At 45.5% G+C, this 27,782-nt stretch overlaps 1 protein-coding gene across 2 annotated transcripts in view; it reads left to right on the forward strand.

Moving 5' to 3' along the window:
* PROSER1 (proline and serine rich 1) overlaps nt 1-27,782 on the forward strand; it is a 918,625-nt gene that overhangs the window by 625,355 nt on the left and 265,488 nt on the right. The window contains exons 11-12 of one of the 2 annotated variants that reach the window (XM_069640685.1): nt 19,493-20,386; nt 21,005-21,230. In XM_069640685.1, the coding sequence (XP_069496786.1) occupies nt 19,493-20,386; nt 21,005-21,230 (1,120 nt within the window). Of the gene's footprint in view, nt 1-19,492; nt 21,231-27,782 lie in introns of both variants that reach the window. The other variant, XM_069640684.1, reaches the window with a different exon arrangement.

A 27,782-nucleotide genomic window follows, 5' to 3' on the forward strand; every position in this document is an offset into this window, starting at 1 on the left:
ATTTTTGTAATTTTGTATTTCTTTTGGTTTTTTATACACGACACACTAGGAGAGGAGGGGAAACGAGGGTAAAGGGGGGACACCAACCACAGGGATAAGAAAGGACAAGCTGAAAGAGGAAGATGTAGAGTGGGTTTTATTTGGGTAGTGAGCAGGTCTTCTCATGCTCTGAGACGATAGTCTCAAAAGCATTGCGAAGTCGCTCCCCCCTGCAGAGTACTGTGTCACAGTACATACATACAACTGTGACCCTCGAAAGGTAAGGATCATCAGAATTCTGTATGGCCTGTGCGGCAGCTTGAGGAAGACGCTGTCCCACAGAGGTGGTCCTTGTGGTGACAGGATCAGAAACGGAGCATGAAGTAGAGGAAATCGACCTACTACGTTCTTCGCAAGGGACAACCTTGCGAATAACCCCAGAGTGAAATGACCTCAGGTGTCGCTTCATGGTAGTGGTCCCAAAGCTGTACGAACCGTGCCTCCCGTGACTGAGTATCATTTTGCACTCATTGCAGGTGACAAGGTTCGCACGAGCCTTAGGACCATTCACATGAATGGTAAACAACCGCCACACCCAAGACACACGCCTAGTGCGGGTAGTAGGGATTTCCTCTACCTCATTCTCGTCATCCCCTTCTTCCTCCTCTGCATCCTCACTCCTGTTCCCCTCTTCAGGCCCTTGGGAAGGCGGTGGTGGTGGAGGGGTTGGGGGTGGTGCTGAGGCAGACACAGCACCAGGTGACAGCAGTGGAGCCACAGAAGCCATCCGGTTGAAGATGGAAATCTGCAGGTGGCAGCAAAAATCTCTGTGCTCTGTAGAATAGCCAGAAACACAATGAGAATAAGCTCTATGGCGTGGTCTTTTATAGGGGTGCTTGTATGCGGTCCGCGGACATGCGCGCTGTCCGCGGAAAGATCGAACACAAAAAAGGTTCAAAAGGTTTCAAAATTATGTATAAACTTATAATTAGTATGTGGGACTTGTGCTATGGTGAGTTTTTATTGCAAAATATTGTGGATTACTTGAAAATGTACTTTTAAATTGTTCGGGGACACGAACAGTGTCCGCATTCAGAACACGCGATCAGCGTGGGCGCGGTCACATGATCGCTTCGCGAACATGTTCGCGAAGGAAGCGGCTGTCCGCAGGACACCAAATGCACGGGCATTGGTTTGTGCATGCGCGTTGATGTTCTACGGACACTGTTCGGGTCCTGAAGTAATTAAAAGTGCGTCAGACGTCAAACAAACAGTTACGGACAGGCGTTTGTTCTTAGAACAGTGTCAACTTGCTTGCGAACAATACGGACAGACACAGCGTCCTCAGAACACCTCCATTTTCGTTTCTTTACAAAAATTTCAGGACATTGCATGTGTTCTTAGAACAGTTTCAACTTGCTACCGAACAGTACGGACAGGTATAGTGTTCTTCAGGACAGCTCCATTTTTGTTTATTTACGAACATTTCAGAACACCTGCGCTGTCCGCGGACACCTACATTCTTTTTTTTTTTTTTTTAAACCAGAAACTAATTACAACACAAAAAATTTAACTTTATTTAACATATATTAATAATTTATGACAAAGAAGGTGAGGCAGAAACGGAAACAAAAATAGGAGAATTAGGGGTTTCAACATGATTGGTATCAGGTGAAGAAGGGATGGAAGTCTCATCAAAACGTTTTGGGTTATGGAGAGGGTTTGGGGATAATTGACTGGGATATGGTGAGGGGGGACAAATACATGTGGGGCAATGGTATGAGGTTTTTGTTTTAAAATGATCTTCAGCAAAAGTTTTCAAATGATTAAAATTGGTCAACAATAAAGCCATTTTCTCTTTTATGCTGTCAAGCTTGTTATCCATAACAGTTTCTTCAGAGGTATTTTCTATTTTGGTATGCTCTGTACAAAAAAATATATATATGTTAAATGTATATAAAATAATAATAATTAAATGGTTTATATTGTAAAGTGTTTACCTTTAGTTTCACTATCTTGTGACATTTCCTCTTGTGGGAAATGCTCCTCTAGCCATTCTAGAGTACTAGGCATTTCTGTAAGAAGATAAAAAGATAATATATTTTTTTTTATCTAATACAGAAAGTTTATAAATATATGAGTAAAATGAAGTACACTTACTATTTCAGGTAAGATATGTTCTAAGTACTGTATAGGTCTGGTCTTGTTCTTAGTTCTGTAGTGTCTGTGAGGTAATTATGTTAGAAGCCAATTTATCTTATTTTGGAATATTCCATTTTAGAACATATTGTATTTAAATGAATGGTTAGTGTGTTACATATATGGGTTACATTTCTTATGTATTACATATAATGTGTATGAGTGCTGCTTTTTGAATTTGTTAAATGTTCCTATGACATGATATAACAATCAAACATACCCCCCCCCCCAGAGTTTTTAGGTAGTGGTACTGTTCTCCAAACATGTCCGCGGACATCAAGTTCAGTAGAAGAGGTTCAGTATGTTCCATATTACATGTACATAAAGTCAAAGTTATTATTGTTAAGTTGTGCTACTAAAAACCTATGAAATTCAGTGAAAAAACTTTGTTAAAGGGACGTTATAGTTAAGTTGCGCTACTAAAAACCTATGAAATTCAGTGAAAAAACTTTGTTAAAGGGACGTTATGGTTCCAAGTAAAACCGAAAACCCCTCGAAATTCGCCAGTTATGGTAAGCTACGCAACCAGAACTCGCGCCACCACCGTGCACTGCTAAGCCTAACACCCAGGTCATCAAAGATGACATCACTAATGTCATTGATGACATCACTGATGACATCACATGTCTGAATCCCCCTTTTTTCCTTTCCTGACATATCTAGGCCACATGATTTTCTTCAGTAACAGTCGGGAACAAAAAATTGTAAATGGTGAATTTCAAGGGTTTTTCGGTTTTACTTGGAACCATAACGTCCCTTTTACAAAGTTTTTTCACTGATTTCATAGGTTTTTAGTAGCGCAACTTAACCATAACGTCCCTTAAACAACGTTTTTTCACTGAATATGTATATATATATATATATATATATATATATATATATTTGAAAAAAAAAGAATTCTTTTCCAATCAAGGAAACAGAAAAGGTTGGTATGCACTCCCAAAAGCAGCAGAAAACGCTGTGATGGCTTCCAGCAAGGAGCCAGACAGCAAAGAAGTTCCAGACAAACAGTTCCCTTACTTATAAATTTGTCACATTCCAAGGAAAAGCAAAAAGAGCGACGCGTTTCGCGGTGCTCACACCGCTTGGTCACGTTAGGAAAAATAGACATCATAAAGGTGACTTTAAAATAACACAGCAGTCTCTATGGTATCACCCGCTGTTAGAATGTCACGTTGTAGAACATAGTGTTGCTTTGGGAAAAGAGGGCAGGCATCTTATAATGTTAAAAGGCAAGCATGGTTTCAATAGTCAGTTACTTTATAAAGTACACATAGCGGTAAATGTCAAGCAGTGTTCTCATGTAAATGAAATGAAAATACAATGAGACGGATATGTTTTTTTCCACTTCACATAAAAAGTGTCTATAGTACAAAAAGTGCCACAGAGGATGATCGCCGTATTACCTGCGTCTGCTGGCACTCGAAGTATACCACCGTTATAAATACATTTAGACATAGATGTGATAGCATTCTGCAAAATGTTGGCAATGCGTTTGAGTTTTAGTAAAAGAAAATTCCCAATAGTGCTTTCACAAAGCCACAGTGGTCACTTGTTAAAAACCAACATCTGTCTAAATGTATCGTTCTATGACATTTATTTGACATTGCCCATGTCACTACAAAAACCCATTATGTAATCCGAGCTCCCTAATGTAAGTAGCACATTGTAGTATGCTAAATGTAAAATCAATGAGCTTGGATGCCCGGAATTGGACGAGGACCAGATTATACATCAATAAATAAAATGCGTAGTGCACGTAAACTTTTACTTTGTAAACATTTCTGCTTGTGCAAATAGGCAGAGCAGCATTTGGATAGAATGTTAATTCCAGCACGCTAATTAAAGATAAGTGCTTAGTGCATGTAAACTTCCTTGCTGTAAACATTTCGACTTGTGCAAATTAGCAGAGCAACTGTTAACTACGATGTATAAATGCAAACATAAACAACTTTAAACAGGGATCAAATACCTATAGGGGTCTTTTCTCAAAAACCTCCAATTTGCAAACATTTCTCATGCATGTAATATCCCATAAATAAAGTGCAATGTGCGAGGTCCTCCAGAAGACAAGGGGTGATATAGCGTGCTGGGCAAAGGCATCCAAAACAAGTAAGATGCATGAAACCAGGCCGCCTATCATGATACATTGTCAAGAAAAATTCCAAAGACAAGAAATGCCGTGGATGTCTAGATTCACTCAACTAAAGAGCACTCCTAATAGAACATATTAGAAAAGAAAAATATATTTATTTATTTCTGAGGCTTGTGGAATCTGCGTGGATGACATGCTGTGCATAGGCCGACATCTAGTGGAAGCTGCAGAGTATTACAGTTGTTGTTTTCGAAATTCGAAAAGGGACGTCAACAGGGCGTGTCAGTAATACTATCTCTAGTGTGACATCCACTGTACCCATGGTCCTTAACACGTTGAGGTCCCTCAGATTGTTTTTTCCGCCATCGTAGTCGGACGCCATTTCACAGAGTTCTCTGTTCGGCATAACCCCATTGATTTATACTAATTAGAGTTAGTTTCTCTTCCTATCATTTTATATTTTCCATCACTGACTATCGATAACATCATATAGAAGTGAAGAAAAAGACCGACGAAGACTCCCATCGAAGGATCTGTCCGGCTTTGTAGGGCCGCTTTGGGCTTCGGCCCACATAGTAGGGAGAGAGGGGGGAGGACATTTGAGAATGTATTTACACCTTTTCATACACTATCCTTGCCTAGCTGCCGTTTAATTTCATTATGGATCGAACCCCTTTCAAGTTCTGCCCTAAGTGCAACAAAAAATTCCCTTGGGTCGACCAGCACCTGGTGTGCAACCTTTGTCTCGCTCAAGATCATGTCGAAGGGACCTGTCGAGCCTGTAAGCTCTTTGAACCCAAGACGTTAAAGGACCGTTTAACCAAGCACTGGGCCCACCACGCCATGCAGGCCGAGGCCACCATGGACATGGAGGGAACCTACAGCGACGGCAGCAACGCTGCGTTTTCCAACGGCGAAGGTGACGGAGATGCTTCATTTTCCCAAGCACTACAAGACGTCTAAGGAGAGGTCCACAAGTTCCTTGGCATCTGGACACTCGAGGCCCAGATCGCCCCATGACAGGCCCCGATTGTCGAAAGACAGCACAGATGTCTTGCCTAAAACCGTTCCTGAACGTCGCACATTGGCTGACGAGATGTCTGGTCACTCCATGGCCGAAGTTCGTCATGCCCCGTCGAAATCGACAAAAAATTCGAAACAGTCTGACTTAGCCCATCTGGTCGAAAAACATGTCCCGAAAGGCCTAATGAATGGGAAGTAGTCCAAGATCAAATCTTCTAAGACCCCTCATAGGGAAAGGTCCCCTTCATCTTCCAACAGACTTGCATCGAAAGGAAATGGATTAAAATCCGCCTCCTCTCGGGTCCCAGTCACACCTCAAGATCAGGTTCTCCCACTGGACCCTGTATCCATTCCAAGCTCTGCCCAATGGACATGTCGGGACATAGATAGGGTCATGAGAAGGATGACCTTTATGGCAAACATTTTTGAAAAAAAAACAGATTCTTTCCAAAGCATTCTAACCACCCCACCCACAGCAGCTGCCTCTAGCTCTCAGGCCCCTCCAGATGTCAATGCTTCTCAGCCCCCTTCCAAAAGGTCTCGTCCTGAACCCTTCCTATCCCATCCCAGCAGGACCTTCCAGTCATTGATTCAGACACTGAGGACCTCTACATAACTCAGGAGGCCGCAGATCCGTACTATGGTGATGATGATGAAGAGCAGGACATGTATAACATTGACTTTCTCCTCACCCAGGATCATCCAGTGGCAGATTCACCTACAGATAACCAGCCCCTACAAAATGACATGCTCATCAAGGCAGCTGATCACTTCCAGATAAAAATGCAAGAAACTCAACAAGACAAGGACTTGGATGACATTTTAGGGGATAAGAAAGCTGTCACAGTTCATTGCCATCCTGCAGTCTATCTAGCCCTCTCTGGAAACACCTAACCAGACATGGACAGTTAATCCCTGCATCAAGAAGCTCTTCTGCCCTACTCCCTCAGACCCTCTCTATCAGTGGACAGCTCAATCGTATCTCTCCAGCTCTGAAAGCTCTCCACTGGCTCCCAGTGGATGCAAGGATTAAATTCAAAACCCTCTGCATTGTCCACAAGGCTTTCTGGCGCCTGGGTCCAAAATACCTTCAGCTATCCCTCCGCAAATACCTCCCCTCTCAAGCTCTTCGCTCCTCTACCTCCAACTCACTCAGTGTCAGTCGTTTTTCTAAGAAACGAGCTGGGGGTAGATCTCTGTCTTCGGCTGGGGCCTCCCTCTGGAACAGCCTCCCTGCCACTCTAAAACCTGAGAAGAACCATCTCCGGTTCCAGAAGCACCTGAAGACCTTCCTCTTTTCTTCTACCTTCGCTCCCCCTCTCCCCTGCTGATCTGTTCTCTCTTGGCACCGTGCACCTGGCCACCCTGTGTCTTTTGGGCCCAGGTACCTGCTCATCCTGCCACCCTCCCACATTGCCTCCGAGCCACCCCTTGCTCTGGGGTCTTTTGCTGTACCCATACAGCCCCCCTTTTTCTTCCTGCACTTATCAGACCTACCCTGTCTGCTGCCTTAAACCTAGCACTTGCAAATTGCTGGCTGCATTACCACTTTTGTTGCCTTTATTATTTATTTATTGTTATTTATGTGTTTCTCCTCTGCTTCGCACTTTCCACCTCTCCCCCTTCCATTCACTTTTCCCCTCTCCCATGCACTTGCGCGTTCTCAATGTCACTGGGCCTAGTAAGATTGCTGTTTTGTTCTCCCCTGTTCCCCTCCTTTGCCTTGTCGCACTCTGAAACACTTGTGTACGAGCGCGATAGAAATAAAATATCAATCAGTCAATCAAAAAAACCTGACTCTCTTGTAGTAACAACAACAAGGAAAAGAGCAGGAACACCCCTACCCTCTTCTGAGGCACCTCCGGACAAGGAGACTAAGAAGCTGTACACAATGGGGTGGAAAGTGGCCTCTTCGGCTGCCTTTCAAGAGAGGATTGCTAATCATACCACGCTTATGGCGAATTATAACTGCCATAAGTGGGATGAGGTGTCAGCTGTATTATCGTCAATGCCTGAACCACTTAAGACAAAATTAGCCATGGTGGCTGCAGAAGGCAGGGCAGTTTCAAGCTGCATTCCAAAGAGTAATCTTGACGCCGCTGACAATGCGGGTAGAATTATTGCAGAAGGAAAAATTAAGTGTCATGCTTGGCTACGCTTCAAGCAAGAGACGCAAACTACGTTTGTTAAAATGCCCGTTGAGCCCAACGTCCTCTTTGGAAAGGGTGTTGAAGAAGCCTTAAAAACTGCTAAGGAGGAATACAACACGCTAAAGTCGCTGGGCCAGGTAACTAATAAATCCACTGATCAAAGAAGCAATAATAGTAATTTTCGATGCTTTTGCAGACAAAATTCACAAAGGGGTTCAGGCTACAGCCAGAATTGGGGAGCATCCTGGGGTAACAATCAAGGCCAAGCCTCACAAGCTTACCAAAGGGGACAGTGTCGATCCTGCGGCCGGGGGAAGGCCTCCTCATCTAGAGGTGGAGCCACGCCTCCAAAACAGTGACTACCCGTTTCAGGTGCCCTTCAATGCCTCTCCAGTAGGAGGGAGTATTTCAAATTTCACCCAAGCAAGGGAGGGAACCACCTCAGACAAATGGGTGCTATCCACTGTAGCGGGCGGTTATTGTGTGGAGCTAATCGAGCGACCCCGAAAACATCCCCCACGCCAGAAGACTCACTCGAAGGAAGAACAATGCATCCTTCTCGAGGAAATCGCAACGCTGCTCCAAAAGGACACCATAGAAACCGTCCCGGTGAACCAGGTAAACAAGGGTATTTATTCAACCTACTCCCTTGTGCCAAAGAAAGAGCTAGCAATGCGCCCAGTAATACACCTACACCCTGCAAACACCTATGTCAAGCCACAAAAATTCTACATGACTATGCTACAAGAAGTAATCCCTCTGTTAAATCGGGGGGATTACATGGCAACATTGGATATGAAAGATGCTTATTTTCATATTTCAATGTTCCCAGCGCACATAAGATTCTTGCGGTTCAAGATAGCAAACCAGCACTAGAAATTCAAAGTGCTACCCTTTGGAATAGCATCCACACCAATGGTATTCACAAAGGTACTGGCGGTGGTGGCAGCGCACCTGTGCAGGGAGGCAATCCCAGTGTACCCCTACCTGGACGACTGGCTGATTACAAGAGAGACTCCCCATATTTTCAGGCAAAACACTCAAAGAACTATCAACCTTCTCTTTCAATTGGGCTTCTCCATAAACGAGAAAAAGTCAAGTCTATTGCTGCCAAGCAAAACCAAACAGTTCCTAGGAGCTGTAATCGACTCAAAGGAGGGGTTGGTCTTTCCATCAGAGGAAAGAGTCCAAATATGTTACTGCAGATACTTCATTATCAAGCCGGCAGCCAGATAAGTGTGCGCAAAGCTGTGTTTTCTAGGCATGATGGCATCTTGCATTTGCCTGGTACCATACGCGGGCCTGCGTCCCATGCAGTAATGGTTGGTGAAACAGTGGTCTCAGGCAAGCAGTCAGTGGGACGATCTAGTGGCTGTTTCGCCAATACTCGTCCAAAACCTTTGCTGGTGGACAAGAGAAAATCTGCTGATGGGGAAAACCCTTCCATGATCCAAAGGTGCAGGCGATTGTGACGACAGACGTGTCACTCGTCGGGTGGGGGGCTCATCACCTTAATCACACAGCACAAGGTCTGTGGACTCAGGCTATGGCGCAGAACCACATCAATCTGCTGGAACTACTGGCGGTGCTCAAGGCCCTTTAGGCATTCGATATACACCTAGCAAACCAGTCCGTGCGAGTCCTCACCGAAAGCACCACAACGATGTTTTACAACAACAGAGGGGCACACGTTCTCCAAATCTGTCCAAGCTAGCACAACAAATTTGGAAATGGGCACTCAAACGGAAAATATTCCTATTATCACAGCACATTCCAGGGGAACTCAAGTCTGTAGTCGACTCATTGAGTAGAGATCGCCTACCAGAGGAACACGAGTGGCAACTAGACCAAGAGGTCATAGACCGCCTCTTCTCTCAATGGGGTTTCCCCACCATAGACTTGTTCGCTACAAGCAAAAACAAACAATGCCCAGACTTCGTGTCCAGGTTCCCCCAGTCAGGCTCAAAGGGGCACACCCTATGGATGAACTGGTCAGGGAAATTTGCTTATGCTCCCCCCCCACCGCGTGTCCCCCCGACTTCTATCATGAACGGTGGTGAACAAGATCCACAAGGAACACATGACGCTCATCCTAGTTGCTCCTTCGTGGGCAAGACAACCATGGTATCCACATCTGCACAAACAGGTAATGTGCGATCCCATCAAAATCCTGTGCCAGACCAATTTACTCACTGAACACGGGGGACTAACAGTGCACCTGCAACCTTACCCGATGAACTTGGCAGCATGGCTTCTGAAGTCATAGAGTTTGGACATTTTAACCTACTACAGAGGTGCATGGATAGTGGAGGAGATTTTTAATTTGATTCTACACTATATTCTCCACTTACTAGACTCTGGGTTGGTATTCATATCTAAAGGTCCACCTGGCGGCTTTGTCGGCTTACACCACCTCCCACAATAAAGTTTTGTGTTGGGAGGTGCCGGTCATCAAGGCATTAATGGAGGGAGTAAAGAGAATCCACCCTCCTATTTAAAATTCACCGCCAGGATGTAATCTCAATTTAGTACTCGCTAAGCTCATGGGATCCCCTTTCAAGCCGATGCACAAATCAAGTCTTAAACACCTGATTTACAAGACTGCCTTCTTAGTGGCTATTACTTCCATAAGAAGAGTTAGTAAATTGCAAGCGTTGTCATTGCAGGATCCTTTCTTTGTCATACACAAGGACAAACTGGTTTTACGTGCTCCTCCTAGGTTCTCTCCTATGTTCATCTCTAAATGTCATGTGAACCAGTCCATCGAGCTTCCGGCTTTCTTCCAGAATCCTGAAAGCTCAGCTGGGGTAAAACTTCACACACTAGATGTAAGGAGGGCGGTCCTTTACTATGTAAACAAGACCAGACCGCTAAGGAAAACAGATCAACTGTTTGTCTCCGTAGCTCCAGGCAGAGAAGGAGACCGCATTTCCAAGAATGCCATCTCCAGATGGATAGTCCAATGCATACAACTATGCTATTCCCTGTCAGGAAAAAACACTGCCTTTCACACCAAGAGCTCACTCCACAAGGAGCACAGGAGCTACTCTGGCATTCATTGCAAATGTCCCCTTAGACAGCATTTGCAAAGGAGCAACATGGAGCTCAGTACACACTTTCACTCAGCACTACTGCATTGACACACGTTCCAAGACAGATGCACAGGTGAGACAAGTGGTTCCAAGACATCTGTTCACCCATGAACCTTCTCACAACCCCCTACCTTCTACTAACTGCTCGCTAATCTATGCACAGCATGTGATCTAAGCAGATTCCACAAGCCTCAGAAGGGATACATTACTCACCGTAATCGTATTTCTGATGCTTGTATCTGCTTAGATTCACATGCGCCCTCCCTCCCTCCCCATGGAGAGAAGGTGCATGAATGCTTATGAGCTTGTCTGATACATATCTGCTTGGATACACCTGTACTCATGCTACACTTCATGCTACCTCATGTCAGAAACAAAACAATCCGAGGGACCTCGATAAGTGAAGGACCATGGGTACAGTGGATGTCACACTAGGGATAGTATTACTGGCACGCCCTGTCGACGCCCCTTTTCGAATTTCAAAAACTGCAACTGTAATACTCTGCAGCTTCCACTAGATGTCGGCCTTTGCACAGCATGTGAATCTAAGCAGATACAAGCATCAGAGATACGATTACGGTGAGTAATGTATTATATATATATATTTCTGAGGCTTGTGGAATCTTCTTAGAACACATGCTGTGCATAGGCCGACCTCTAGTGTAAGCTGCAGAGTATTACAGTTTGTTTTTCAAAACTCAAAAATGGACGTCGACACAGGGCGTGCCAGTAATACTATCCCTAGTGTGACGTCCACTGTGCCCATGATCCCTCACGCGTGTTGGAACATCAGATTGTTTTTTTCCGCCATACTTGTCGCAAACATTGTTGCAGAGTACCCTGGCTTTCAACCATTTTTGCAAAAAATCATATTTAATTCCCCATTCTTTCACTCCCACATCGAGATCCGAAGATCGACGTCGGTCCAAAGGACAAAACAACCGTTGAAACTGTAACGACGGACTTTGGACCTCGGAAGGCCTCTGGCCTCGGCCCTGCAAGTAAGGAGAGTGGGGGGTGCAAACATACACTCACTCACTATTATTTCCTACATACACTAGCCAGCTGCCATAAGGTGACATATGGAGAGTACTCCATTTGCATTTTGCCCCAAGTGCAACCGCAAGTACCCTTGGGTTGACAAACATGCCACCTGTAATCTCTGTTTGCCTAGGGACCACCCCGAAGCTAACTGCAGAGCGTGTAGCCTGTTTAAGGTGAAAACACTAAAGGACCGCTCCACTAACCGTTGGGCCCACCACGCCAGGCAGCTCGAGGCCACGGAAGTGGTGGGTGCCTTCAGTGATGGCAGCGACGCCGCACTTTCGGACGGCGAGGGCACAAGGGCATCGAAAGACACCCAAGCGCTAGTCCCCGACCTCCGAGGATTGTCCGGCGGGGCAGTTATGGGGACCACACCCGGCGAGACGAGCGCTACCCAAACTACTACACCTAAACACACTAACGCCAGTCGAGACTCGACACGCGTGTCGAGTTCTCGGAAGAAGGAGGCACATAGAGAGCAGTCCACAGAATTGGTGTCCTCTGGGCGTTCCAGGTCGAGAGCTCTGCACGACACACGGCAACCGGCCACAGTTGCCAAGAGTGCCACGCTCCCCAAGGTCACGGAGGTGTATTCGTCAGATGATGAATCAGACCTCCACCCCCAAATTGCATGCTTAGAGTCGGCTCCAGCAGCCCGCTGCCTGCTTCCGAAAGTCAACGTGCACACCCGAAAGATTCAGAGAGTACCCTACACACCCCCGAATCTCGACGCCAGGTGTCGAAAGGTTCAGATAAGGTCAAAACAGCAGAAAAAGTAATCGCACTTAACTTCTGCACCCCAGGTACACAAGGACAGACACAAGTCTTCTGATGAGGATAGAACCCAAACTTATCCCTCCCGCTCCTCAGGATAATGGGTATAGAAGAGGAACCTCAACAGGAGGTTGTCATCTCCAGCTCCAGAGAATGGAGCAGTGAGGACATAGATAGGGTAATGAGGAGGATGTCTTCCCTGGCTGATTTCTACGGAAAAAAACCTAGATAATTTCCTCAGTTATCAGAGTACCCCTGACAACGCTACTCCTTCAGGATTCAGGGACCCTATGCCTCCTAATAAGAGACCTTGGTTTGGGACTCCAACTCAGGGCCTGATTTCAGACCCTTACTACATCCAGCCTTACCAGCAATATATTGAGGATCCAGACATAGAAATATTGGACGACCAAACAGTGGTCAATTATTATGGAGATGACGAGGGCCAAGATGGGGAGGAGGAAGACGAGGCAGAGGTCTACAATATAGACTCTCTTGTTCGCAAGGAACCACAGGTTGCTGACTCTCCAGTAGATAACCAGCCCCTTCTAAATGAGGTCTTAGCTAGAGTGGCAGAGCACTTCCACATAGACACTCAAGGGGCGCAAGAAGAGAGGAACTTTGTAGAGGAAATCATGGGGGACAAGAAACCCATTGCCCAAGCTATTCCAATTCTGAAGTCGATCCAACACAGAATTGATCCTTCCCTCCTCACCCCTAATCTCACCAGGGCTGTAAACCCCAGAATTGAAAAGATGTTCAGGGACGCCCTGTCAGACCCACTTTACATAATGGGTCAATTTATGCCCGACTCTTGGTAGTCACTAACACCGGAAAAAGAGCAGGGACACCTCTATCAGCATCTAAAGCTCCCCCAGACAAGGAGAGCAAGAGGATTTACAGGTTAGGAAGGAAAGTGGCCTCCACTTCTGCTTACCAGGCAGGAATCGCGAATACCACCACTCTGCTGGCAAGTTGCAATTGCCACCAGTGGGAGCAAGTAGCTGCTCTCATTGACTCCGCACCGGAATGACTAAAGGGCCAGTTAGCCCAGATTGCGTCGGAGGGCAGAACCATGTCTGGTTGCATTCTAAAGACGACCTTTGACGCCGCTGATAATGCAGGCCGGCTCATAGCAGAGAGCACCGTCATTAATAGGCACGCTTGGCTTAGGCAGTCAGGGTTTAAACCCGAGACCCAAGCTACCCTTATCGACATGCCGGTGGAACCGAATGTCTTGTTTGGCAAAGCAGTAGAGGAGGCACTCAAAACTGCCAAGGACGAGTACGATACCCTTAAATCCCGGGGACAATTGACTAATAAGCCCACGAACCAAAGAGGGAATAGTAATTTTCATTGCTCATGCGGCCAAAATTCCCAGAAGGGCTCCAATTACACACAGGGTACATCATGGGGTGGCAACCAACAGACTACCCAAAGTTACGGCAGAGGTAATAAGAGGAGCCGTGGTAGAGGAACAGGCAGCCCAGCCAGAGGCGTTACGCCTGCCGGCAAACAGTGACGTTCCGCTCAGGGTCCCTTCCCACGCATCCCCAGTAGGGGGGGGCGAATTTCTAACTTCACCAAAGCATGGGAAGGGATCACATCGGACAGATGGGTGCTGTCTACAGTGTCTGTAGGATACTGCATCGAACTGCTGGAGCGCCCCCGTAACCACCATCCAAGACAAAAGATACATTCCCTAGACCACCAGAAGATCCTCCTCGAGGAAATCGTCAATCTTCTCGCAAAGGACGCGATAGAACTCGTCCCGGGCAACCATGTAAACAAGGGTATTTATTCATCTTACTTCCTTGTGCCAAAAAAAGATTTGACAATGCGCCCAGTATTAGACTTACACCCTGCAAACAAGTATGTCAAGCCCCAAAAATTTCGCATGACTACTCTCCAATAGGTAATCCCCCTCCTAAAAAGAGGGGATTACATGGCAACATTGGACATGAAAGATGCCTATTTTCATATTTCCATGTTCCCAGCGCACGGAATATTCTTGCGCTTCAATGTGGACAGTCAGCACTACCAGTTCAAGGTGATTCTCTTCGGTATAGCCTCGGCTCCAAGGGTATTTACCAAGGTACTGGCGGTGGTGGCGGCACACCTACGCAGGGAGGCAATCCCAGTGTACCCTTACCTGGATGACTGTCTCATCACAGGGGAAAACCCAGTAATTTGCAAGTCCAACATCCAAAGAACTATCGACCTCCTCTTCGAATTGAGTTTCTCTATCAACGAGAAAAAAATCAAGCCTGGTGCCAAGCACCTCCAAACAGTTCCTAGGAGCTGTCCTAGACACAACAGGGGTTGGCCTTTCCATCAGAGGAAAGAATTCAGAATATACTACTGCAAATTCCTCAATATCAGCCCGGTCGTCAGATAAGGTTGCGCAAAGCGATGCGTTTGCTAGGCATGATGGCGTCATGTATTTATCTGGCTCCACACACGCGCCTGCGCATGCGACCCATGCAGGAATGGTTGGCGAAACTATGGTCTCAGGCAAGTGGACAGTGGGACGATCTAGTGGTTGTTTCGCCAACACTTGTACAAAGTCTTCACTGGTGGACAAGAGAGAACCTGTCAAAGGGGAAACAGGCTGTAGTCACTAAAGACGCATCCCTATCGGGGTGCGGTGCACACCTCCTTCACCACACAGCTCAGGGTCTCTGGTCTCACACAGTGGCCAAGAATCACATCAATCTGCTAGAGCTTCTGGCAGTCTTCAGAGCGCTTCGAGCATTTGAACCCCACCTGATGAACCTGTCATTGCAGATCTTAACAGACAGCACGACAGCCATGTTTTACATAAACAAGCAGGGAGGGACTCGTTCGCCAAATCTGTCCAAGCTTGCCCAGAAAATTTGGACATGGGCACTCAGGCGGAACATTTACCTGTTATCTCAACATGTTCCAGGGGATCTCAATTCACTAGCAGACGCTTTGAGCAGAGATCCCCTCCCCGAAGAACACTAATGGTGTCTGCACAGAGAAGTCGTAGAAGACCTCTTCTCACAGTGGGGTTTCCCCACTATAGACCTATTTGCCACAAGCGAAAACAGACAATGCCCAGGATTCGCATCCAGGTTTCCCCAGCCAGACTCCAAAGGGAACGCCCTGTGGATGAACTGGTCAGGGATGTTTGCCTACGCTTTTCCACCAACGCCTCTCATGAGGAAGGTGGTCAACAAGATGCACAGGGAATCGATGTCGCTCATCCTAGTTGCTCCCATGTGGTCGAGACAACCGTGGTTCCCACACCTGCGCAGACTAGCAGTGTGTGAACCCATCAGACTCCCGTGCTGGCACAACCTACTATCCCAGCGCCAAGGTCAAACAGTGCATCCTCAACCCAGCTCAATGAACTTGGCAGCATGGCTCCTGAAGTCATAGAGTGTGGACATTCCAACCTGCCACAGAGATGCATGGATATCCTAAAGGAATCAAGGAAACCAAACACAAGGCACTGTTACTTTGATAAATAGAAAAGATTTGTTATCTGGTGCCAGAATAAACATATCAACCTGGTTGATTGCACTCCTTCCAGTATAGTCACCTACATGCTCCACCTGCTCGACGCAGGATTGGTATTTAATTCACTCAAGGTACACCTGGCTGCACTATCAGCCTACACCACCTCCCATAACAAGGTGTTGTGGTGGAAAGTACCAGTGGTTAAAGCATTTATGGAAGGGGTAAAGAGACTTCACACTGCAATTTCGAACCCACCACCAGGATGGGACCTTAATGTGGTGCTTGCTAAACTCATGGGCCCCCCCTTCAAACCCATGCATAAAGCCAGTCTCAAACACCTGACCTATAAAACTGCCTTCTTAGTAGCCATTACATCCATAAGAAGGGTCAGTGAAATTCAGGCTCTGTCAGTGCAGGATCCTTTCTTTACTGTTCACAAGGATAAACTGGTTCTACGAACTCATCCTAGGTTCTCAACTAAGTTCATTTCTAACTTCCACGTTAACCAGTCCATTGAGCTACCGGCCTTCTTCCAAGAACCCAAAGCTCTGCTGAGGTGAAACTACACACTCTAGATGTGCGAAGAGCGGACCTCTACTATGTAGACAAGACCAGACCGCTAAGAAGAACAGACCAACTGTTTGCCTCCGTAGCTAGAGGCAGAGAGGGAGATCGTGTCTCTAAAGGTCCCATCTCGAAATGGATAGTCAAATGTATCCAACTGGGTTACTCCCTTTCTGAAATAACTCTGCCTTTTACGCCATGAGCACACTCTACAAGAGGCACTGGGGCCACTCTGGCTTTCATTGCAAATGTACCTCTTGACGCCATTTGTAAAGCAGCTACATGGAGCTCGATTCACACTTTTACTCAGCACTACTGCATTGACACTCATTCCAAGACAGATACTCAAGTGGGACAAGCTGTTCTAAGGCACCTGTTCGCTCATGACCCTTCTCACATCCCACCTCCTTCTAGCACTGCTCGCTAATCTATGCACAGCATGTGATCTAAGCAGATTCCACAAGCCTCAGAAGGGATACATTACTCACCGTAATCGTATTTCTGATGCTTGTATCTGCTTAGATTCACATGTGCCCGCCCTTCCTCCCCTCTGAGAGAAGGCACATAGATGCTTGTAGTCTTATTTATCTATCTGCTTGGATAATCTGTACTCGCGCTACTCCTCATGCTACCTCATGTCAGAAAAATACAATCTGAGGGTTCTACACGCGTGAAGGATCATGTAATACTCCACAGCTTCCAATAGATGTCGGCCTATGTACAGCATGTGAATCTAAGCAGATACAAGCATCAGAAATATGATTATGGTGAGTAATGTATCATATATATATATATATATATAATCTTCCTCTTCTTCCAGACTGTGATACCATCAGCAGTTTAGTCCCACTCCCAATAGGCTGCCTTGCAGATATATTTTCTAGAGTCCGGATAGCGATGTAAACAATTAATCTTTACTGTTTACATAAAATCTTACAATCCCAAAATGTAGCCAAGGTATGGCGGCATCACAACATTGAGTTCCGCAACACACCCATTGCTTGTTCATGTTACCCAGCCTCCAGTGAAAACACATAAAAATATACAAGTGGTGGGAGTGGCATGGAATAGAGGCACGACAGAAAGTAAGGCACCCATTGGTCCTCACTTCATAGTCCGTCGTTTGTTTGATCTCGTAATACACTAGGCACCGGCTATTGATGGATCCTGTAATCGTTTCTGCCATCTTTGACTATATACCACTTGTGAGGCAGTAATATATTGAGCCCGCAAAATGCACAACTACAGACGACATGCTATGGAAAATGTATAGGACATGTATAATAATTGTGTAGAACAAAAACGAAAATTCATGTTTACATTTTGGCATACAAAATGGTGCATTAATAGACACTGTATCCCACATTGTACATGCACATTTAAAGCACTCTAACATTTGCTCACCATTTGCTAAATTGAGCTAACATCATGAGACAATAATTAGTCACTATCACGATAAATATATATGGTTTTGCTTTAGTAATGGTTACTTAATTGCGATTATATAATTATAGAGTGTGTTAAGCCTTAAGAAATAGAATGTAATTTGATTTATTTGAGTGTTCTGTGTCTCACTGAACCACTACACCACCCCATATCTCCTAAAGTCTAGGCCTTACAGCAGTGCTACTTTACCTCGATTGTGTTTGGCTAGAGCGAAGTGATTACTCTGTTCGCTAACTAAGGTGGCCTCTCGGAACCCTCCCCCCAGGTCTGGTTCTAAAAATCCATCTTAACACTTTCCCATTCGATCCACAAATAGAAATGCTCACTCAATCTCTCCATGCCTCAGTCACATCCTTCATTTGCAGCATGCTATCCCAACCTGTGCCTTGACTTGGAGGCTTTCAGCTCTTTCAACTATGCCCTGGTTATTGGTACCCTACCCTCACAACACTTTCATTACTTCTATCCCTTGTCCACAAGCCTGCCAATGCTTGTAAATGCAGATCCTCTTTTGCACAATCCCCAAAAATACCAATAATTATCATTGTATGGTAAAATATTCCGTTTCAATCTAAAATGTACCTCCCATGATCCATTTACATGTCTTCATGCCTTTTTAGTACTGATTGGGTATTTTAGCCATTATAATGCTCTTTGCAGGGTGCACAATTTGCACTTGCCAGTAGCTAGCCATATTTGACACTTGGCGAGTAGGAAATGGTGTTCTCTATGTATGTGTAGAATTGAGTTGACTTTTTTTATGGCTGACTAGTAGCTTGCAACTTGATTTTATGCCCCCTGAACATTGTATTGTTTTTGTCAATATCTCAACAATTGTAATTTGTTTAAGATTGCAAGCAACTGGCGAGACTGCTTCGAGTTTACGGACACATTGCCTCTCTGCATTATTTATACAGTTCATGGATAGCCATATGAATGATTTGAACTGCTCTATAGCAAAATGTTGTGGGTTTGAAGCAGCTGAAATGTTAGAGCAATGGACTGAACGTGGTTTGTGAATCGCTATATCCAAAGTGATTTACATGAGGCGTGCACACCCTTATCAAATATTCTCAATGGGATTTAGGGCTGCCCCTTGCAACCCCAAAGCGCTCATTTGGAGTGGGAAAGTAGAAGTGGTCGATGACTGATAACTCCTTGTGGGCATGTTCCAATAAAGGGCAGAGTTTGCAATGTTGGTCGGCTTGTACCATAATATCCAGATCAAGGCTTACTTTCCTTGGCCTATATTATTGAACACAGTTCCCAGTGCATTGATGTGAAAATCCAATACACAGAAAATTTATATTTTTTGGATGGCTAGCTGCTCCTTTGTGCAGGGAGTGGGTTTGCCCTGCTTGGTCATCGAATTTCCTACACTGTTCGAAATCCGATCTGGGGGACAGGGGGCATATTAACCCCATCAATTTACTCATCTTCTGAGCCTTGTACCTGATTGAAACTGCCCATGTATAAGTAAACCTTTTACTGTATGCTATCTTTGTACTATGCTTTCCACAAAATGCATTTTAAATAATATATGAAATGGCAATATATATTATTAATCTATTATATGAGCACATACTCATGTATACCTACTCCCTCTTTTTAAAATATTGACAGATTGTTTTTCTTTTCAGCTTTTCCTGCATCATCAAATCAGCTATTTACTCCTCCGGCTCCCAATTCGTCAGCTCCACCAACTCCAGCAGCTACTCCAGTCCCAAATCCATCACCGGCTAAGCCTATGAGTCATCCGTCAACACCTGCAGCCGTCCCTGGGATGAACCTGTCCACACCGTTACCGCCTGCCTTCCCTGGACAAGCTTCCCCAGCTGTTCCTTCCCCTAAACGCTCCACGCCGACTCCCAGCGTTATCAGAAGCCGTCCTTCATCTGCTCTTCCTCCAGCAGCTGTAAATAGCGCCCCTTCCACACCACGTCCTGCCCATTTCTCAGGGCTTTCTTCTGCTCCACCAACTCCCCGTGGCGCTGCCACACCATGCCCAGCTATTGTACAAAATGAAGCTTTTTCGTCTGTGTCCTCACCTTTCCCCAGTTTCCCTTATTCGTCCACTACATCCACTGCTTCAGTTAGTACGAATCCAATGTCGTCCATTTTTAGTGGTCTTCCTTTACCTTTGAGTCCTGCTTTACAGGGCCTCTCCAATTCAGCTCTTGCTGAGCTTGCTGGTGCATCAGTTCTAGGCGGCCATGGACAAACCGGTCTGGGAAATCCTCTTCTGTCTGTCCTAAAAGGGTTTCTGACATCAAATGATGCCTCAATACTAAATTCTTCTGGACTGCCTTCACCTCTTCCAGCTGGAGTGCCTCCTTTCTCAGCTGCTTCTCATCAGCGCTCTGACTCTCCAGGTTCCTTCGCTAACAAATGCTATAATGCCACTTCAACACCTCAAAGGACTTCTACTCCAGGGATGCCTGTTTTCCCAGGCCACAGTTCTCTTTCAGCATCCACACCCCCAAAGGTGCCAGCTCAATCTCCAGCAGTCACTCCTTCTCCAGCATCAGTTCAGGGTAGGTGTAATTCTGTAGGCCCTCGTTTCCATAGCACTGCTACACCACATTCAGAGCATATCATGTCTTCAACCACAGCTGTCTCAGGCAAACCCGTTCCTATAAAAACGGAACCCCCAAGTCCCACCCCTTCTGCATTCAAAGGTCCTTCCCGTTCTGCCACACCATCTCGTGGTGCACTTGATTTGTCAACAGTTCTAGGCCATGTGTTTCCCCCAGGTGCCGCAATGCCAGGCAGTTTATCTAATGCAATGAACCCAGGTTATGCTGGTCTAGCATCATTTGGTGCGACCTTAAATAATGCCACTCTTTCCTCACTTGCGCTTGCCCAGCATAGTTCTTCTACTGTTCCCACTGGTTTTTCCTCGCTTCCCCCTTACACGTCTCTTTCCCCCAATACAACATTTGCTAGCAGCCACATCTTTACTTCTTCTGCTGGTCTGGCAGGATCTTTGTTTTCAGATCCCACAACAGTTGTTTCAGCAACACCCTCATCTCATTCCACCTCTGCACACTCCATTTTCACCGGCATGCCTGTCTCTGTTCATAACGCTAGCGCTTCTCCTTTTCCCATGAACCTTTCCACTGCTGTCCCCTCTCTTTATTCTGTTACTCCAGGACACTTGGCATCATCAAACCCATCCTTCCCTGGATTTCCGGGCTCAAATACGCCGCCTACCAATGCTGGTGCTCCCACTTTCCCAGGCATGCAGGCTCCTTCTACAGTGGCGGCTGTGGCTCCGTTACCGGCTTCTTCATCCTGCCCATCAGCAGCTTCAGTTTTGCCAGGATTTGCATCAACTTTTAGTTCAAATTTCAATTCTGCACTTGTCGCACAAGCAAAGTAAGTTTACAGTTCAAGTAAAATTATAAGCTATTCATTATCAATCTGTTATTGTAATTGAATGTCAGATTTTTTTGTGCAGTTTGTAGTGCTTAATTTGTGGAGGCGCTTGCCAGGGCTCAGCCCTGCCACTAATTTTTAGCCTTGCTTCATTATGTTATGCTGTTTGGCAACTTGATTATTTTAACTGTCAGTCATAGTAACATAACAATCAACAACAGTGTGCACTGGACAGGGTCTCTGCATCCTGGGCTGGCTCATTGTTATTCACAAACGTAATGACCCAGGTTGGCTGGGCAGAACTATTTATCAATTTTCATGAAAGACAATGAGATGCAAAGTGACAACCCTGGGCACTGATGCTGGCCATGTACGCACACTGCTGTCACTGCATGAAATTGGTGCAGATTCTCTGGTGTAATAACCATCGAAGGGGGGTTAACGGGACAGTCACCAGCCAACTGCCCCAACACAAGCTGCAGTGTTTGACAGGCAACTCATCAGTTCAGCAATGATATTGCCTACATTCGCCCATCAGTTTAACATTGGAAGAAAGCATTTTTGCTCTTTTTTTTCCTGTGGTTAGATGGTAAACTGCTCCACTTGACACCAAATATGTTGACACACACTATGCAGCACCCATGTGACACTATATGGAGCAACACTAGGTGGTGGCAACAGTAAATGGCGAACGGTACCTCCACCCTGCAAGAAAATGTTTGGGCACTGGCACTTATTTTCTTAAAAATTAAGCACTGGTAGGTTGACCAAGGATGGTAATGTGCATGATGTTTAGGTGTAAGGTAGTGTCATTGCGAGGGACTCGTGATTTGGGGGAATAAATCAGATTTTTAAAATAGATGTAAAAAAATTCAAATTATATAAACAGTAGTTACGATGTGGGACTACTGCAAAAATGCCTTTGAAAAATGTGAAACGAAAACAATGTTGCTTTCTGCTCACTGATTCTGAGTTGTTTGCAGGGAGACTTAAGGAGTCTGGGAACATCGTTCTGAATCAACATGATGTTCTCAATCTGAGTAAATTGGGCTGTAAGGTGCATGCAGGTTTGTGTTTGGTGTGTCTTGATTAATTGCCGTGGTGTGGATTTCAAAAAAGTGCTTGTTTCATTGTCTTGACTCCCTAACCTGCAAAAATGAACACACAAGCCTGTATATCTATGTGGATTGTGGTAGACTGGGAAAGAAAGCAAAAGCAAATCCCCTTAACTATAAAATACTTTCGCAAAGTTTTTTTCCCTCTGAAATACTTAGTTGGAGTGGCCAACTTTTGCATTTTTTCTGCTCATAAACACACCAAAATGAACGTAAGGCCAACGTAACTATCATTAATACACGTCTACATGCTGTGGGTCTCAGCTAGGGTGTTTTGAACATGTGATGGCTTTCTGAGAACAGTATATGTGCATGTACGGAACACGTAAACGCATATTTCTCAAAATAGTAAGGGGCGGGGAATGTACATTTGCGAAAGATTTAGTGAGGAAAGGCTGTAACTAGTCTTGTGTCCTCAGCCGTATTGGCAGGGGTCAGCACAGGATGACTGCAGTGCAAGGATGTTGGAACTGCTACTTCAGGAAGAGTTTGGAGATGTCCCAGGTGAAAGCCCAAGGAAGAAACTGTCAGTCACACCAGTGAGGAGACTGCAGTGAGGGGTCCTTCGAGCAGTGTTAGGAAAGACACTAATGGTGCACTCTACTTTTCGCTGTTATTCTGAACTTTTCCTGACTATTTTTTTTTTTTAATATTTATTTAAAAAAAAGATCACATCATAACAACATATGAACAAAAACACTGATTACTTTTCCTGACTTTCAAAGGTAAGTGAAGCCTTTTTGCTCCACTTACTTTGCTATGCTCACGTGTTTTGGGGGGCATAGTTCAGTCCATATGGCTATCAGTGCAGGAGACCTCTGTTCTCCATACTAAAGGTCTTTGATTATTTTTCCTGTACACCTTCTGTGAAGTGCGACAGGGACACTGTGCCCCTGTAACTTTTTTAGTAGCAACTTTGTGGCTACTTGCACTATGTGTCCAGGATGGACTGGTGGCAGCGAACTTTTATAGTGTTTTCTTTTTAATAATCTCTTGGACTTTTGCATTTTACCACTTAATGCCAATTAGAGTGCCATATACACTAAAATTGCTGTATTTTGAGATTTTTGCCTGTCTTTTGCCTATCTTGCCATTTGACCTTCTGCCTGCGCTGTATTGGCCAGACTTCCCATATATAGTAAGCCCTTTACCAGCGAAAGCTCCATGTAGGCAAAGTGACGGTCTACGTGTGTGACCGATTGCAAGGCCTAAAATCAGCAGTATCGCATCGCAATTTGTGATACAATACCAGTGATTTGTGTTTTATTTCATTACTCGTGTCATACTACCTGCAACATGATTTCTAGAGCATGGATAGTGCTACTTCAGTATTATATTATTGCCCCTGAGAGTAGTGTGCACAATGCGCAGACAAGGCAGAGGTTTCGGGGCTGGGCTGAAACGTAGCAGCAGTTGTGCCCAGCCCATATGATATGATATGATATGATGTGTATAGGCGCGTTATAAATGCCATATCATAAGTGTTTCAAGGCGCGACGAGGCAGGGGGGTGGGGGGAGACAAAGGCAGACAGTCAACGATCCTACTAGGCCAAGTGTCATTCAGATCGCGCAAGTGCAGGGTGGATGGGAAGGGAAAAGTGCAAGGGGGAAAGGGAGAGGAGAAGTGCAGTACAGGTTAGTTAGAAACAAGATAAATAATAAGGGCCAGCTGGTGGCAAGTGCAAGATAAGTGCAGACAAGTGCTGGGAGGGGGGGCTGTAGGGATACAGAGACAGTCCCACAAGTGCAGGGGTTGCCAGGGAGGCAGTGCAGAGGAGAGTGGCAGGGCCACGGACCGGGATAGGTGAGTGGCCCCTTTTCAGATTCATTGCAGTTACATTAATATTAACAGGGTAGAGGGGGAGAGAAAGCAGAGGCAAAGAGGAAGGTTTTTAGGTGCTTCGGAACCGGAGATGGTTCCCCTCAAGTGCATACACGCAAGCACGTGCTGTTCAGTGGAGTGCATGTGTAGGAGGGCCCAAATCTTCAGGTCGAGCCGCTTACACCTATCTGCTGTCCTGCATCGTGGATGTCGATAAGTAAGAAGCCGGAGCATAGCAGGCGAATTCAACCAGCTAAGCAGCTGCTTTGGGGGGGGGGGAAATACCACATAATGGTGAGGGGGCAGAAGGGCAGACCTGCAGGATTCTAGTTATAGAAGTATGTTCAAACTGTGGACCCATTTTGTGAGGGCGAGTGTGTCCGGAGACATGGCGTGACGCTTCTGATGGGTGCTGCTGTGTAGAACCCCAGAGTCCAGACTGACTGACCTTCCTCCCAAGAGCACACTTGTCCGGGACCTCTTCACAGGCAGCCTTGTAAAAGTTCTGAGCTGGGCAGGATGATTCTGTAGACAGCGTGCATCAGTCACCTTGCCAAAGCCGCGGTTCCTCTTTCACCATGATTTCTTAGCGAGCGCCTCAATTATTTACTAAATGTCCACTATTCTGATGCTTTCACTTTCTACCATCCCTCTTTACCTCCTGCTCTTTACATCAAACCTCTCCCGCCTCTGAATATGCACATTGCTTTTCACATGACAGCAGTGGCAGAAAATTAAGTCTGAGTCTGGAGTGACAACAGCGTGATATATAATTAACTTGCCCCGAACAAACGAAGCAGCAAATACCTTGGTAACCGTGTACATATAATTGGTTGATATGTTGAATGGATTTCAAAACTGTGAGGGCTTTTTATGAATAAACTTCAGAACCAAACACTTCCAATTTTTTAAAGATTAGAAGGCGCAGTGAGAATAAATGACTTGCCAGGGGTCACACATGTTATTTAAGCAATGAAACTGGTATTTGAACTTTATTTGTTGGCACAAAATTGGAGCCTACTTGGCTTTCATGAGCTAACCTTAGTAGCTGCTAGGTTTTATTGAACATGAAAGTGCACATAAATCCTGATCAGGACGTTTTGTTGCGAGCCATTCGCCACAGCTTGTTTGCCACAGATCCCGCCTCCACGCCCCCTATTGGCTCCATCCTGCAGGAGTAGACACAGGGAATATTTCGGTTCACCCCATCAACATCCAAACTAATATTTGTGTCATTTCTAATGATATTTGTGGAATATGTGCTTGATGCTCCTACTATTATACCACTAAAATGGCCTTGAAGCTAGCACAGGGGCCTGCACTTATCTATACCGATATATCTTTTACCTAACTTGCAGAATCACATGCTACTTCAGCATTGGGATCAGCATATAAATCTGCCAATGTACCTCTGACCTGAAGCACTCCCTGCTACGCTAGCACTAGGCAGAATATAGCTCTGTGACTCAATCCTAGATGTGCCAATGCATTTCATTTTTGCTCTGTATCACCACATCTTTTCCAAACCTTCATACAAGTCTTTCAATACACCGCCTGTTAATACAGCACTACGACCCATACAAAGCCCTAACAGTCTTTCCGTCTACAGATTTCTGAAAATGCCAACCCTGGTTTACATCTCTTCTGCACCCACCCGATTGCTCAAGCCAGGGCCAACTCCAACTCCAAATACAATTGGGGGAATTGTTCCATAGACTAGCGACTAGCACAATACACTAAGCACAGCACATGATACGTCTTATTTTTAGAATCCTTTATACAGTTTTTTTCCATGGTCTTAAACCAACCATTTTATTGTGGCTATGCACTTTTATGCCAAATGCTGATAAAATGTTTTAACAAACTTGATAGAAAAGCAAAAATGGCACAACCACAAACTTGAGTCTTTATTGCCTTGTATCAGTTAACTGGTCATTCCATTGAAAATGGAGACATGAAAATTGATAATCATTTAGGTTGGATAGCTACTCAAAACATTTTTTGTGCCTCATTTTTGACTAACCAATTTTGCCAAATTAATTTATGCCTTGTGTTGTTGGAGCAGGGTCTGTCTGGTCCCAGTCTACATCCATGCCGCGTGTGTCTGTTGCTGGGCAGATGCAATGACCAGAGGCTGTCCAGGATTGGACAGACCCTGCCAATTTGAACGGTGTAGATCCTTGCTGTTGTCAGGCTTGGGGGTACTGCAGCCCAAATCCTGGATAAAAGGATGACTCGTACAGCTGTTCATCAGATCATTGTTGGAGTCAGGACCCTCTACGAAGGAGATAAGCTCCCTGAAGATCATTGGAAGACCGCCAAGCCCTGTCTCTCTGCACATGTCCTGAAGACCTTCATTGGTGCTTGGCCCCCTGGAATGGTAGGAACAACCAGTCCCAACCTCTGCTCGAAGATCCAGCTGCTGGAAGCACTCTGGAACCATCCTGTGGGCTAGCCGGACGTCCTCTTGTCCTGCTTCACTGACCTCAGTTTAGCCTTTGGACTCTACAGATCCCTCCAGTTTATCAAGCAAGAATCATTTTCCTGACGTTGCAGATCTCTGCCTCGAAATGTGGCCTTCCAGGACCAGTTTCTTTGGTCTCTCCATGGGGGGAAACTTCTGCAATTTTCTTGACGTGGCCATCGCTGTTTGCCATCTGAGTTGCATCCTGGGAGTCCTCTAAGTTGGAGTGGTGGTCCTAAAGTCGGTGTGTACAGAGTGTCCAGCTGTCCAGAATCTGGTCCATCAGAGCACAGAATGGTAAATTAGTCAGATCCAAGAACCAGACACCTAAGGGACCTCTGCACCTGCAACCCCTGGGCTTTCTTCAACGGAGCCAAGCCACAAATCTAAAAGCCCCAAATTTTCAGGAACTCCTAAGGTGGTGTCTGAGTGAATCTGAGTACAATGCCATTTTACTCCTCCTGCTCCTTCTCCAAAGGGTTTTATGGGCATATGGTCCTAGCCTGATCTTTCCCATACCTCGCTTTAAACGGTGGTGGTATGGACTAGTATCCACTCCTAGCTCTTCCCTAGGGTGGATGGATTGGGAGCCTGTTAAGGTGGCCCTAAAATCCCAGATGCATCTAGAGGAATCAGTCAATCCAAACCAGACTCAATGATGGAGTAGACAAAGTGCATGGCAAAACCCAACTTTACTCACATTGAAACAAAGCGGGACAGCATACAAGCATTCAAGTCTCGCTGCTCGCAACATATTAATCAAAAACAATTGCCGAAGTACTACAAACTCATCATCACCGCTGTCATAACATAATATCTTTTTACGAAACCTACAAGGAACGGGGATAGGTTAGTGGGTTTCGCTACATATATATTCCATAAGGGTTGAACATAGTATTGGGTTTCAAGTATCAGATGGCTCCCCCTGGAGCCTCCCATATAGTGATAAAGGTTAAGGTACATCATTGTTAGGGCAAGGGGTTGGTTGGCATACTACTTGATGGGCGGCATGTCCCTAAGGATTTTGATAGGTTGGCACATTGCTTACCACCAACCTTGGACACTTGACACGTTGTCAGGATATGAGCCAGACATAGAGTAGGAGGAGAGAAGCCCATGGAACATTCTTCATTCAACTAAGAGTTACCAT

Source organism: Ambystoma mexicanum, chromosome 7q, assembly GCF_040938575.1.
Source record: "Ambystoma mexicanum isolate Mex_15411 chromosome 7q, UKY_AmexF1_1, whole genome shotgun sequence".
NCBI classification, from domain to species: domain Eukaryota; kingdom Metazoa; phylum Chordata; class Amphibia; order Caudata; family Ambystomatidae; genus Ambystoma; species Ambystoma mexicanum.